Source organism: Nomia melanderi, chromosome 5, assembly GCF_051020985.1.
Source record: "Nomia melanderi isolate GNS246 chromosome 5, iyNomMela1, whole genome shotgun sequence".
Classification (NCBI taxonomy): Eukaryota; Metazoa; Arthropoda; class Insecta; order Hymenoptera; family Halictidae; genus Nomia; species Nomia melanderi.
This window is the reverse complement of record NC_135003.1, coordinates 11,608,183-11,621,027: the sequence shown is the minus strand read 5'-3', so window position 1 is coordinate 11,621,027 and position 12,845 is coordinate 11,608,183. Positions and strand designations below refer to the sequence as shown.

The window sequence follows — 12,845 nt, the reverse complement described above, 5'->3', positions numbered from 1 at the left end:
TACTAAGTAACGTTTAAATACTTCAGATTGAGTGGTCGAATATTTTGTTTTTTGTTTGGGAAGTTTTATTTAATTCTATATTTCTGTATTTTCTATATTACTCTATATTTGATTCATTCCTCATTAATCGCTCGTCTCATTGCGTGTACAATTAATAAATCGAATGTTTAAATACTTCAATTCAAGTGTTCGAATAGTCTGTTTCTTGTTCGGGAAGTTTTATTTAGTTTAATTCTACATTTCTGTATTTTCTGTATGTTCTATATTATTCTATATTTGATTCAGTCTTCATTAGTCACTTGTTTCTTTGTGTTTTGCGTGTATAATTAATAAATCAAATAAATCCATATTTTTGCATCTACAATCCGTTCATTTATCTGTTACGGAATTCTCTCTTTTAATTTGTTTTCCTGTTCCATCGCTTCTCATTTCTACAGTCTTACATTTGAAATACAATTTGCCGTTCTCCATTATGAAGTTGGAATCGAATCACTAGTCAAGATATCGAAAACGGTTCGGTCCAAGATACGAAGCCCTCAAGGAATGAAATCCATGCGATCCTGGCAAGAATGAATGGGCTGTAACGTTCGCAGACGTAGGACAAAAAAGCAGCCAGAAGAAGGACCTTTTGATAAAATCGATTCTCCATTTATTATGAAACATCATTATCTTGCTCGTTGTTTTCTCAGCTGCATTTCATGGAATATTTATTCATGAAAACGCGGTGTTCCGACTATGAATGCGATTGATACTTGATTTTTACATTTTTAAGAGAAAACTCCCCGTTCGCATGAATATTTAGAACACTCTTATGTTTTCATGAAATTAATTACTTTCATATGCAATTCATTCGCGAGATCAATTCTATACAGTTCATTCAGTGCCGCCACTAAATTTTTCCCCGTTTCCTTTCTTTCATCCCGAAGAACGTAATCTTCATCAAGGAAAAATGCGAAGCTGCAGAAGCAACGCGTCGTTCTTATCAGAACAAGATCAAATTAAATTCAAAGCAAGATGAAAGGACAGCTGGATTTACCTCCATATTACTGCTGGTATTATCTAGTAATCCGTGAAAGGAAGAAGGAACACGGGTAAGATTGCCAAAAGATATGATGAGCAGGAACGATAGCTAAACCACTCGCCTAAAGGAAGCAAGATCGCGAGTCGAGGTCGATTCTAAAATATAAAAATTCATACAAGAGGACCTTTCAATAAGAAATAATTACACGAAAAATATGTCTTCTCAATTCGACGACTAACAGACACGGACACGTTAACGAATGTTTCATTATCAATCACAACTCTGAACCGAGCCGCTTGAATCAACGCAATATTAATATACGTTTAATAAATAAAATGTTACACAACCGGCTCGTCCCGAAATTGAAAACGCTAAATCGGAAGTTAATTCAAAGGAATGTTATTTCCATTGAATTCCATTCGTGCGTCTGGCAATTTACAAATAAAACAACTCCAATGTATTGTTCTTTCGGCTATTTCAATCGAACGCGATTTTCCATGCACAATCAGTGAAAACGGTTTCCGCTGAATTTTATAATTCGAAGCCGGCAGCGTGCGCATGCGACGAAACAATGGAAAGGCAGTTGATTACACCATCATCAATTCCCACTTAGTCGGAGGGGGGGAGGGGCGCGAATTGGCGGTAGATAACATTTTTCTGCCCACGATCGTGATCGAAAGTTATCCCGACGGATTTAGACGCGCAATTAACGGCGACGTTCCCGACGAAGACGCGCAGTCTCACAAAGGCCGGGACTTTCGAATGTTGCGAAATTAGTCGATATTGGCTCTACCTGTTGCGCCGTTTATACAACACACCGTCTCGGTCTTCGACTCGTACACGCGCGCGCGCGCGGACGATCGCTTCCGCGGCGCACGCGAACCCTTCCCTGTGTTTATAGCGAGCAGAAGATTAAGAGGCTTCGGTTAAAGAGTGGCCGCGTCACTACGATGGCAAACTAATGGGAAAAGTTCCCTGAAACTTTCAGTTCGTCCTTCACCGTCCGCAAAATGTTACCAATAAAAAATAATTAATGTTCCGGAGTTTCGTGCGGTAGCTGCGGGGAATGATTTATGATTCACCTTCGGCCGTAGAATTTCTATTTCCGCGGGATTTCTTCTTCTAACCGGGATTCAATTTGAAATTCAATTTTCTGGCAGAAGAAGCAACGTATTAACTCCGTTCTACGCGTTTTTCGTGCACTCTTTATACGGCCGCTCTTATTTTCCCATTTAACCGAATGCGGTACGCGCGAGGTAAGTTTGCTCGTGCGTCCGAACAATTTAGCATCGTCCACCAAGATCTTCTTCGAAAATGAACATCTACAGTGAGAACTTGGAGAACGCCTCTACCGATGTCCCGTAAAATCTCGCGCGCGCGTTCCGCGACGAAGGAAAGTCTACGTTGTGATCTCAAAGGCATTCTCCATTAACGTTATTCTATAGAGCCTCGGAGTTACGTTTCTTCAACCCTGCCTCCTTAGTCCTTAATATCTTAAATTCTCAAAGATACGTCGCTTTCAACGTGTTCCGGAGTTTCTGATACAAGATAAACGAATCATTCGGAGCGAAGCTCGAAAGAGCTTCTGCGGGAAACAAGCGAACCGTGCGGCCGGGATCCGCCGCGCCGGTCTACGAAAAGGAGAAACGCAAATCCCATTGACGGGAACAAGTAATTCTTCGGACTCCTTCAATCGAGTAACCCTTTTTCACGAGGGAAAAAGCGTGCGCAGGGCTCTCCGGCCGTTCGAAGGGGGGAGGGAAAAAAAGGAGAGAAAGATACGGCTCCCTCCGCGAATTTCGCAAATGAATGCATCGAGTGCATACGATGCATTAAGTCTCAACCGCAACGAATGCATTGTACGCGGGATAAGTGGGGAGGGGGCGAGTTGGAAGGGGCGAGAGTGCTCTCGTTTGGAGTTTCCTCCTTTTATCGGAAACGAACGCGGTATCCAAGGGAAATGGGTTTTAGCCGAGTGCTACTATAAATTCCATTTGTCCCGCTGGAAACGGTAATATATCATGGCTTCGGTGCCGTCTTACGGTAACGGTAACGTCTGGTTAACCATACGCGATTATGCAAAACCTTTAAATCCCGCCTGAGATATACTGCTACAGCATTTTTGTCTTAAGAGATTCCACGTTGCCGCTTCTCGCGTCGTGACGCATGATCCCGGCGTAATAAAATTCGCGAGACCTCTTTAGGGGAACTGTTTTCCCCGGGGAGAAATGTTTTTTTCAGTTTCTCCTTTTGTTCTTTCGGCGGAACAGGTTAAACGGCGTACGCGATATACACGCGGGATCATTAAAATTTGTTGCGCGCGTTTCTCGCGGAATTCTCCGAGCGGGGAAAAAATGAGTAACGGTGACCGGAAGTAGTTTTACAGCGATGTAGGCGGGAATTGAAAACAGGACATAAATTGCGAGGTACGTGGCCGAGCACAGTGCTCCTGGCAAGAAAGCGAGGATACGATATTTCACGGATCAGAAAGGCCATTCCTGTGATTTACGCCATCTTAAGCACGCCACCGCGAATTCGGCGGTATAGTTCTCTGGTTTTGTAACGGACGACGCGGATATTCGACTTATTCGTTTTTCCTTCCTCCCCTTCTCGGTCACGGTAAATCGTGGCTGCGTGCTGCGAACGGACCAACCGGAAATGGAAATAGAATTCTATTCCAACTTGAAATCCCCAAAACATGTTGCAGAATGTCAAAATCTTTGGCAATAATTCTTGAAAGTCCTAATTTATTGTTTCAACATCAGAATGTCGGATAACGTGAATCTCTACGTTTCTCGAATGAAACGATTAATTTAATTCGCCTTAAAACTAATGGCGCCAACAACTTTTCAATACAAAATCGTCCCTATTCGAATGCATACGATACATACTCTAATCCTCAAAATATCAATGCTCCTTTGCCGTATCTAGAAATTCTATCTATTCTTCTTACCAATGGATATGCCATCGATTCACGTATCTCGGTGGCACTCGCACAGAGACATCCGCACACCGGCGACATGTAGGAATCCCAATTTGTCGTGGGTAATCGATAAACCAAATACCGTCGAGCCATTCTACAAATTCCACTCGACGCGACCTTGTTTACCGATACTTAAACTTTCCATCATCGGCGACCGAGCTGCGCAAGGATACGGGTCGTGGGTGGCGGAGAGAGGGTTGCCCGGTTGGTTGCCCTTAAGGAGTGCCGACACTTTAATCTTATCCAGCCGTCGGTACTGGGCTCCATCAGACGGGCGAGCAGTCGATTCTGAGGCGGCGAGGTAAGAGGAAATAAAGGAGCCCTTATCGATTCCCGGTTGCCCCACGGGAAATCGGGCAGCGCTTCGTGCGGCGCTTCGACCGTTGCAGCTATCCGGGAAGCCTTCACCCGTCGCGTTGCCCGGGGGCAGTGTGTATTACGAAATAATGCGAGAAAGACCAACATGGCCTTTAACCCACGCGTCGCCAACCGAATTGTCCACATCCGTTGAAACTTCAGTGTTACGATATTTCAACGGAAATTGTGTATTTCCAAATCGACGCGAGAACGTTAAGAAAATTGAGAACCGAAGAAGTTCCGCCAACTTTTCGCAAGAACATTATAAATTGCGCGCGATAATTAAAAGGCTTCATTGGTCAGATCGGATAAATATATCGTCCGGCGTGAGTAATGTTGTCTTCCCGAGTGTTGCGGCGACTTTCGCCCGCTTTTCCCGTTAACAATGGGGTCTAATTAATCACCAGTACAAAGAGCAGCCACGTTACGAATGAGGACAAGAACGAGAGACAAAACAGTGGATTAAATTGCGTTATTCGCGTGAGAAACGGAACGTCGCGAGCGGGTCTGTCGAGGGGAGAAGGTATATTCAACTAAACGAGGAATAATCGATGGAAAAACGAGTAGCCAATTAGTAGGGAAGCTGTACACTCGAAGAGAATTCTGTACGAAGCACGGTACGACGTTCCGTCAAACGTTGCTCAAAATTGACACGATCAAGATTCAGCTGTGTTAGAGATCAATGAACCAATGATTCGAATGCGAGGGGTGTTTCCATTATTTCCTCCAACCCCCGTGTGTTTCATTCACGAGCGTTAATACGCGTCAGGCGCGTATCGCGTGCGTCGTACCGCGAGAACAGCCTAACTTTCGCGCAGAAAGGGTCCGTGCAGTCGAAGGCACAATTTTCCATTATACGAGTGGCCCCCTTATCATTGCCGCGCATATTCCAGCGCCGACGGACGGCTGCCTTCCCGCGGAGTAATGGAAAACAAACAAGGAAAATATCGCGCGAATGCAGCGTACGGCCATTACGCCGCCGACATTGTTCCATCGGTTCGGTCGCGTTGCCCGTCACACCCTCGCCCTATCGCTCCCTCTTTTCCGCGCGATCGAATGGTTTAAACTTGACTTTACGCGCAATGCCGCGGCCATATCGTAAATTTCGGGGAACGGACGTGCCGGGGATGAGAACATACTCGAGTGCATCGTTCTTCCCAGATAGCGGGATTTTTATTATCCATTCTCTTTTCCCTTTCTCTCGCCCCTCCGCGGTCGGGTCGTGGACAAATGTCGACGCGATCGACGCTCGTAATATCCGGCCGCGTGTTCATGGTGCCTGGTGATTTGCGACGCCGGAGCGCACTAGGTGCGGAAGGCGTTCTTTGTCAACAGTAGAAGCTGTTTGCGCCGCTGAAAGGAAATCCCTTTTTTCGATGACACGAGCAACGTTACGCGAAGTGTTCTACGTAAATTTGTTTCCATGTCGATTCTCACTGCTTCATTTGTCTGTTTGTCGACTAGTAGCACAAATCATAAAAATTACTAAAATTACTGAACAATGTGTCAGTTACGTAGGAATTTCAGCTATGGACGGCATCGCGCAGATTGCTCTACTGCGAACGTCGAAAGTAACAGATGTTTCGCAACACTGATCGCCGCGTCGTTCCGACGATAAGTAGAAAGCGCCGTATGTAAGAGACGCGCCGAAATGGAAGGTGGCCAGCTCTGGTCAAAGTGCTTCTAGAGAAATTCGTGCTCGTAAAACGCGGTCGTTCATCGCGCCGGATGCGCTCGGAAATTTCGATAGTTCCAGGGACTTCGGAATCACGATCGCATCGGGCAAAGGCAACTATTGTCGCGCGCGTTGCGGTAATAAACAAGCGCTCCGTTGAAAGTTGTTAACTTCTGTCGCGCGACCGTCGTGTTCCCGACCAGTTTGCGACGTGCCACATGAATGCAATCATGTTGTCGGTCCTCCTCGTTAACGTTAACCGATCGATATCGCTTTTTCGTTCGACGATGATTTTTTGTGCCCTTGTGAAGGGTGACGTGTCACTTTCAATGAACTCGGTGCTGTGCTGGCATGTATGCGTTTAGCCTCGCGTCGCTGTCAATGTTTTCGATACTGCCTCGTCGACGATCATACTTTTATGGGTTCACGATCGACGACCGTCGAAAGGAAGACACGATAACGCTGTCGTGCCTGGTTCAACGGAATCCTGGATCACGTGTAACACTAACAACGCAAACCATGTTCGGCAATTACACGCGGCTCACTAATTCGGCGAAAAGTGCTCGAAGCCGGCAGAAATCCGCGTGCGTGTACCCAGTTTCGAGCTTAATTCCGTTTCCGTTGTCAATTAGGACGAGTTATAATAAATCGTGTGCGCGCACGCGCGTGTCCGCCATCGCGATTAGCCTTACGGCAGCGTTCGTAGCGCGGTTTTTCTGTATTTAAAGTAGAAACATCTTAATATCTTAACTCGCGGGAAGGTGAAATTTCAAACTTGCAAACTGACATCATGGAACGAGTAAATTTGGATTCTGTCTATATTGAAATGATGGTTTTGTAGAATTTCAATAAACGCCTGCAGCATTCTCCAAGATGTGTTACAAATTAGATGTTTCCAGTGGTAAATAGGATGTAGCGAGGATGATCGAAATTTCACAAATATTTTTTTATTTGCATTTCATTTTTTTTCTCGGGCGGAGGAGGAGAGTAGATCGGGAAAATGGAAATTCTTCGTTGGGTTGCGATAAATTTCGTTCTTGTCGCGTTCAGTGCGTAAAGTGAAAAGTACACATGGGGAATTGAACAATTTAGAAGCACTTTGTGGTAAATTGCTTATGGCTGCTCGCGTGGCTCCAAATAGGACGTCAAAGAGACCGACGCCAGGTCGAAATCCTCTTGAACATGGAGCACGTAGAATGCGTCGGAACCGCGGCCAATCCAATCAAAGCTTGCATGACATGACAATATATACTTGCACGTGTCGATCTATATTACGGTTTCCGGTGCGCGGATTAAGTGTAACGGAACTCGTATGACTTGACAAAATCGGAATGGGGAAAAAAAACGTGAATGAAAGGTGAAAAATAGGAAAAAGGGTAGAATAAACGGCGGGAAGAATTTAAATCGAACAATCCGACCGATCGGATATGGAATTCGAACACTTTACAAGGTTGCGCGAGAATACCTGTACAGGTTTCGATGGTTTTCGCGGTGAAATTTTCACAACGAACATTTTGACGAGCGAATCTCTTGAGTATTGTAAAGGCTTTCTAAATTTTACGGCTCCCGGATTTTTACGCGATTGAACTTCCTAACCTCTTCGCAACATACACCACTGAAAGTTGGAAACGAAAACTTCCTCTCGAACCTCTTGGGATATTAAGAGGATTATATATTTTTTGTCGAGAAGTAAGTATATATAAACGTCTGTTATAAATTGTTTCTTTTCTACTATTTCTACGTTGAAATTCCGTACTGGTTTGTTAAGACGTGTTTAATTATATTTATTTACTAAATTTATAATCGATTCATACCTTTGTTTACCAAATTATCGTAAGTAAGACAAGTTAAAGTAACATGTTCGAAATCTGATCAGAATGTTGCCTGTCTTTCTATAACTTTATACGAAATGTACATTATGTCGTACGGTAAACGTGTTATCATACAAGCTCGACGTACGGTGTTTAATTACCAAACATTGACCGATGTTAGGTGAACATCCGTCGGGGCTGAATGGAAGCATACTTTCACGTCAACATGAAAGATCAATACGACGAATAATACCGTGAAATTATGGATACACGAGGGAAGCATTCACTAATAAGCAATTACCCATAGCACGTTGGGCATTTGCATTTCCTGGAGCAATGATTCGCGATCGTCAATTGCAAACGTGATACCTCCTACGCCAAAATGCGAAGAGCTAATCTTACCAGCAAATTTGTCTTAAAAATCATCGTGTACTAAAAGTACAATAAACACTGCAAACAAATGTCTTACTGAATAAAAACTCTATGGCTCACAATGATAATCTAACTCTTACTTCGAAGATCCCGCAGAAAAAGGTTCTCGCGAAATGATCTTGGACTAATTAAATACCAATATTATAATTGCTAATATCAACAATTGCAATGGTAGCATTTGATTCACCTAAGAACATTCCGTGAAAGTTTCTTTTTCTCGAGAACTCACAAATCGCAGTTATACCACTATTCTAAATCACTGGAATGGTAGATGCAAGTTAAGTCTGAAAAATGCTCCGAAACTATCTGGAGATACCAGTTCTGGGTGCATCGCGAAGTATTGGAATTTATACGAGAGAAAAGGTGTACACATAACGCGGAAGAGCAAACACAAACGCGGACGGCGGCCGGCTACCCAGCAACGGAGCGGGTAGTACGCACAGTAGAAGTGCACGCGCAAATACGCGCTCCGAGAGAAATTCTTCATAATGGATGTTATGTGCCATCTGTCTGTGCAAGCAACGAAAACCATTCTGTTCTCCGGAGAACGCTTAACATCCCCTGTACTCGCAGGTGAGAACCATCAAGACTTGTTCGCTCGTTTGTTCGTCCCGGTTGTATACGCGTCTCCTCGGAGGTAAGAATTCCACCGGCGACGGCCGTCCGTATTCGTACAACTGGATCTCCGTACCGTAAAATAAGCGCGCGGAAATGCATTTTTCAGTTTCTTCGTTGCCGACTGAACCTTATGCGACGTCTTGCGTCATTTGGGATCGAATTAATGGAATCACGCCATAGAAAATTGCACCTGCGAGATGTCAACTCGACAAGACGTTGTAAGACGTGAATTTAACGATCTTTCCATTGACGTTTCGCAAGATCCTTTCGTGTCAGAAATTTTATATCTGATCCTTGTGTTCGACGATAGTTAAGTAATGCTGAGACAATTACTCTAGCCACACGAATAACTTCGAAATAACGAACTCATACGCGAATTGCCTTTAATTCTCGAGATCAGTACTCGAACTGCGCTCAGAAGAAAGTTCTCTTAACTCCGTTTCCAAATAACGTTGAATACCTTTAACCCTTTGTGACCGGTGCCGCCAATAGGGCATGTTCTTCCTGAGTACATTTTTTTACGATCCAGAGGTATTTATTCTCTACAGAATTTATATTCTACAAAACACATTAACTTCAACAAATTTTTAATATCCATATATTTATAATAAACTGCCTATAAAAAAATAACTTCGAAAATATATACGTTTGCTTCGATTAGTTGGTACCGTCACCAGAAAAATGTATCGATCGTAAAGGGTTAAACAGAGAAGTCTTTCAATCGAACCGACGTGAATAGTAAAAAGTGATCGTTTCTGAACGAAGTGGTTCCAACCTGTTACAACAAATATTTCTAATCACATTCCACGGAAAACCGATCCACCGCGGCGGGCGCAAAAGAATTTGTTTCGGCGCAGCGACGGGCGTGAAAGGATTAATTCCTGGCAATTAAATCCGAACGATCTATAAATTCCGGGACGTCATCGGCGGCCGAACGATCGGAACCGAGTGGATCCCCGCACGGAACGGAGCGGAACGACGACGCGATGCAATGCGAGGAGCGGAGAGGAAGCACGAGACGTGCCCGGCATCGCAACTACATGCCGGGCGCGCGACGCGCGATTTGCAATCGTTGCACGGCGCATCGTTGCACCAGCCGCGTCACGTCGTCGATCGGCCACGACGACACGCCGCACGATGGGGAACCGTGGGACGGGAGCAATTAGCAATTAAAATCAGGGGTTCGGCGATTGATCGGTCTAGCATGATACCAGCCTGTCCCGCGGGCCAATCGACTCTTGGATTATAATTACGGGCGCTAATTGCGCGGCACCTGCCAACCGCCTCTCTTTCCTCTTCCGCGCCACCTCAACCCCCACCGCCATCCATCACGGGACCTGCCACGTGATTAGTACTCGGAACGGGTCGGGTTAAAATATTCTGAGAATTTCATTTCCGGGGCCGGCGCTCGGCCCGTGTCTCTATTTCCTAATAAATTGACGAGTCCCACGAGAACTATCCCGGAAAGGGTCCCGCGGCGTGAAAACTGGTATAATTTCGGAACGCAGATGCGGGATTCGCTATCGAATTATCTGTCTGGGCGTAGCGCGCGCTACAAGCGATTCGTCTATTTGAATCTGATTTTTCAGAGTATGCAAATATGTACTGCCCCCTCGTTTTCTGGATCCCGTGCTTGGAATTCGAATGCGACGGTTTCGAGAACTGTTCGATCATTTGAAAACGATTTACTTGAATCGACGGCCGTATGAAATGATCGGACGCCGATGATAAGACGTCGCCGTCAGTGGTAATTCGCCTGCGAATAGTTACGAGCAGGTTCAATTTTATTTCCGGCCGCTGTTGCCGGCACGCCGGGAAAGGTTAGGTTCATGGAATTCTAATAAACTTTCGGTCGAAATGGGAAACACGGAAACGAGATTCCGGGGCAGCTGGATCAGACAGTGGGGCCGTGAATGCGCAACGAGCACGCGGCCGCTACGTCTGTCCTTTAGTACGCGTCCAATACCGTCGAGGAGATGACAAAGCCGGGTATGAAATATCGAGGCACCGAAATATATTTGTAACTGAACTCACGTCGTTTTGAGCGAAGGTTGGCGTAATTGGCCCGTCGCTGGCTTCCCATTTGTCGGCAATGCGGATCGTCTCCGCCGTTTTCTGCTGCACCGATTTCGACTCGTCGAGCAACGTCAGCTCGTAAAACTCCCGGATATCTGCAACAGTCCGGAAAACGGGGAGTCATTAATATGGGCCGATCGGTGTCCCCTTGACGGCGGCTGAAATATTATCGTGTTTCAAGTAGTTCATGCCTGTAATGAAAATTGCGAACGGATTCGCTCGCTGCACGTCCGATCGCAACTCATTTTTATTGTTTCCGCGGACTTTGGGCTGCGAACCGACGGCGAGAAATAATTTCTCGTGAACCGAGTGCAGTGTTTGATGATAGGTCAGGATATACATCGTTTAGAGAAAATGGAAAAAACAGAAAAAATGCAGTCTGTTCATTTTGTAACTATTTCGTTCCTTGATATTATAGGCATAGAAGATTTGGTTTCGTTTAGATTCATTTTGCTCGAGAAATGAAGAAACAACGAAGGATTATAGTTATATCAATTTTGGTTATTAAATTAAGCTACTTCGGTTGTGTTAAGTATCTACAATTAGTATTGTAAATTTCATGTAAGAACGAAGTGACTTTTGTTCACATTAAAACTCGTGATATCGCGACAGTAATAAAACCCTTAATAAAAAGGTACAGTTTAGCTTGATCAACTGCGGCATTTGAACCGCTGGATGAAGATGATCATGCAGATGGTAATTTGTTTAGGCCGAATTACCGGTACATCGTCAGTGGTTGAAGTTAATTACAACCAGTTTGGTATTATACCCAGTAATATTACTACACAACCTAATCATATAACTCCGAAATTAACTGCGGAAATTACTCGCAGGAGGGCGAGTAATAAGTGACGCTCCTGAGGCCGATGATTCAAAGTAACCGCGGAGTGTCGATTTATTAATCCTTTGAGCGTATTCTGAGTTCATTTAGAAGGTCCGGCGGAAGGAAATTTTGCGCGCGTTCCCCACACTATTTCTTCAAATGTTAACATTCGCATCGTACACTCCCTACCGAAACATATAAGCAGTTAAAGTCAAAGCAGAACATTCCAATGCATAATTCAACATCTACATCATCGACTTCTTCAAACAATTTTTAAAAGCAATTCAACGCAACCGTCATCTCACTTCCTCAAACACAAAAGAATATCATATACACTTCGTGTATAGTCGAATGTTTTCCAGGTCACGTCGCACAGGAAAGAACATCGACAACGACGGCAAAGGGGAAAAAAGGATGATTAAAGAATTAGATGAGCTCATTCACCGAGACCAGGCTGGTAAACGAAATTCGTGGTTACACGTTACCCGGGCAGTAAATGTCGAAGAGGCCGCTTGTTACCCGCCGCGAAAAAATTCCACGACTTTAATTAACGCCCCGACGTTTTTGTCGCGGCAAACAGAGGGGCCACGCTCGCAGAGCGACCGGCCCTCTAATTTTTCGTTTTAATTCGCATGTAATGGCATCTTCTCGTCGCTCTCCAATCTCGTGGCTGGAAGTGTGTCGTCGCCACTATTTATGCAACCGACAGGGATATCTCTACCCTTTTGGGCTCGGGGGAACGCGGTCCCGGTAGTGCCTGGCGGGTTACAAAGTAGAGTACTCGAAAAAGCACGTTCCGAAGCGGCTCTCGAGGGCTTTTTCAAGGGGGAGAACGTAAGACGTCATTGGTCGCGATCTCCCGTGAATAGCGATGCGTTTCAGCAATCCTTTTCCTCGCCTACGTTCCTTTTATTTTTCGTTTTGTCGTGTCATCGATACGACCCGCGCGTTGCTCGCAAACGAAAAAGGAAAAGCGCGAAGGGATTCTAACGCGATACGACAGCTCCGCTTTTTGTTCGTGTTCCGCGAACCGAAGCGCCGCTGCGCGC

General features: G+C 45.0%; 1 protein-coding gene across 13 annotated transcripts in view; it reads right to left on the bottom strand.

Annotated features, from left to right (window-relative positions):
- Positions 1–12,845, bottom strand: part of dlg1 (MAGUK family member discs large 1) — a 660,262-nt gene that overhangs the window by 302,261 nt on the left and 345,156 nt on the right. For all 13 annotated transcript variants that reach the window (XM_076367771.1, XM_076367772.1, XM_076367774.1 and 10 more), the window contains one exon: positions 10,932–11,068. In XM_076367771.1, the coding sequence (XP_076223886.1) occupies positions 10,932–11,068 (137 nt within the window). The remainder of the gene's footprint in view (positions 1–10,931; positions 11,069–12,845) is intronic.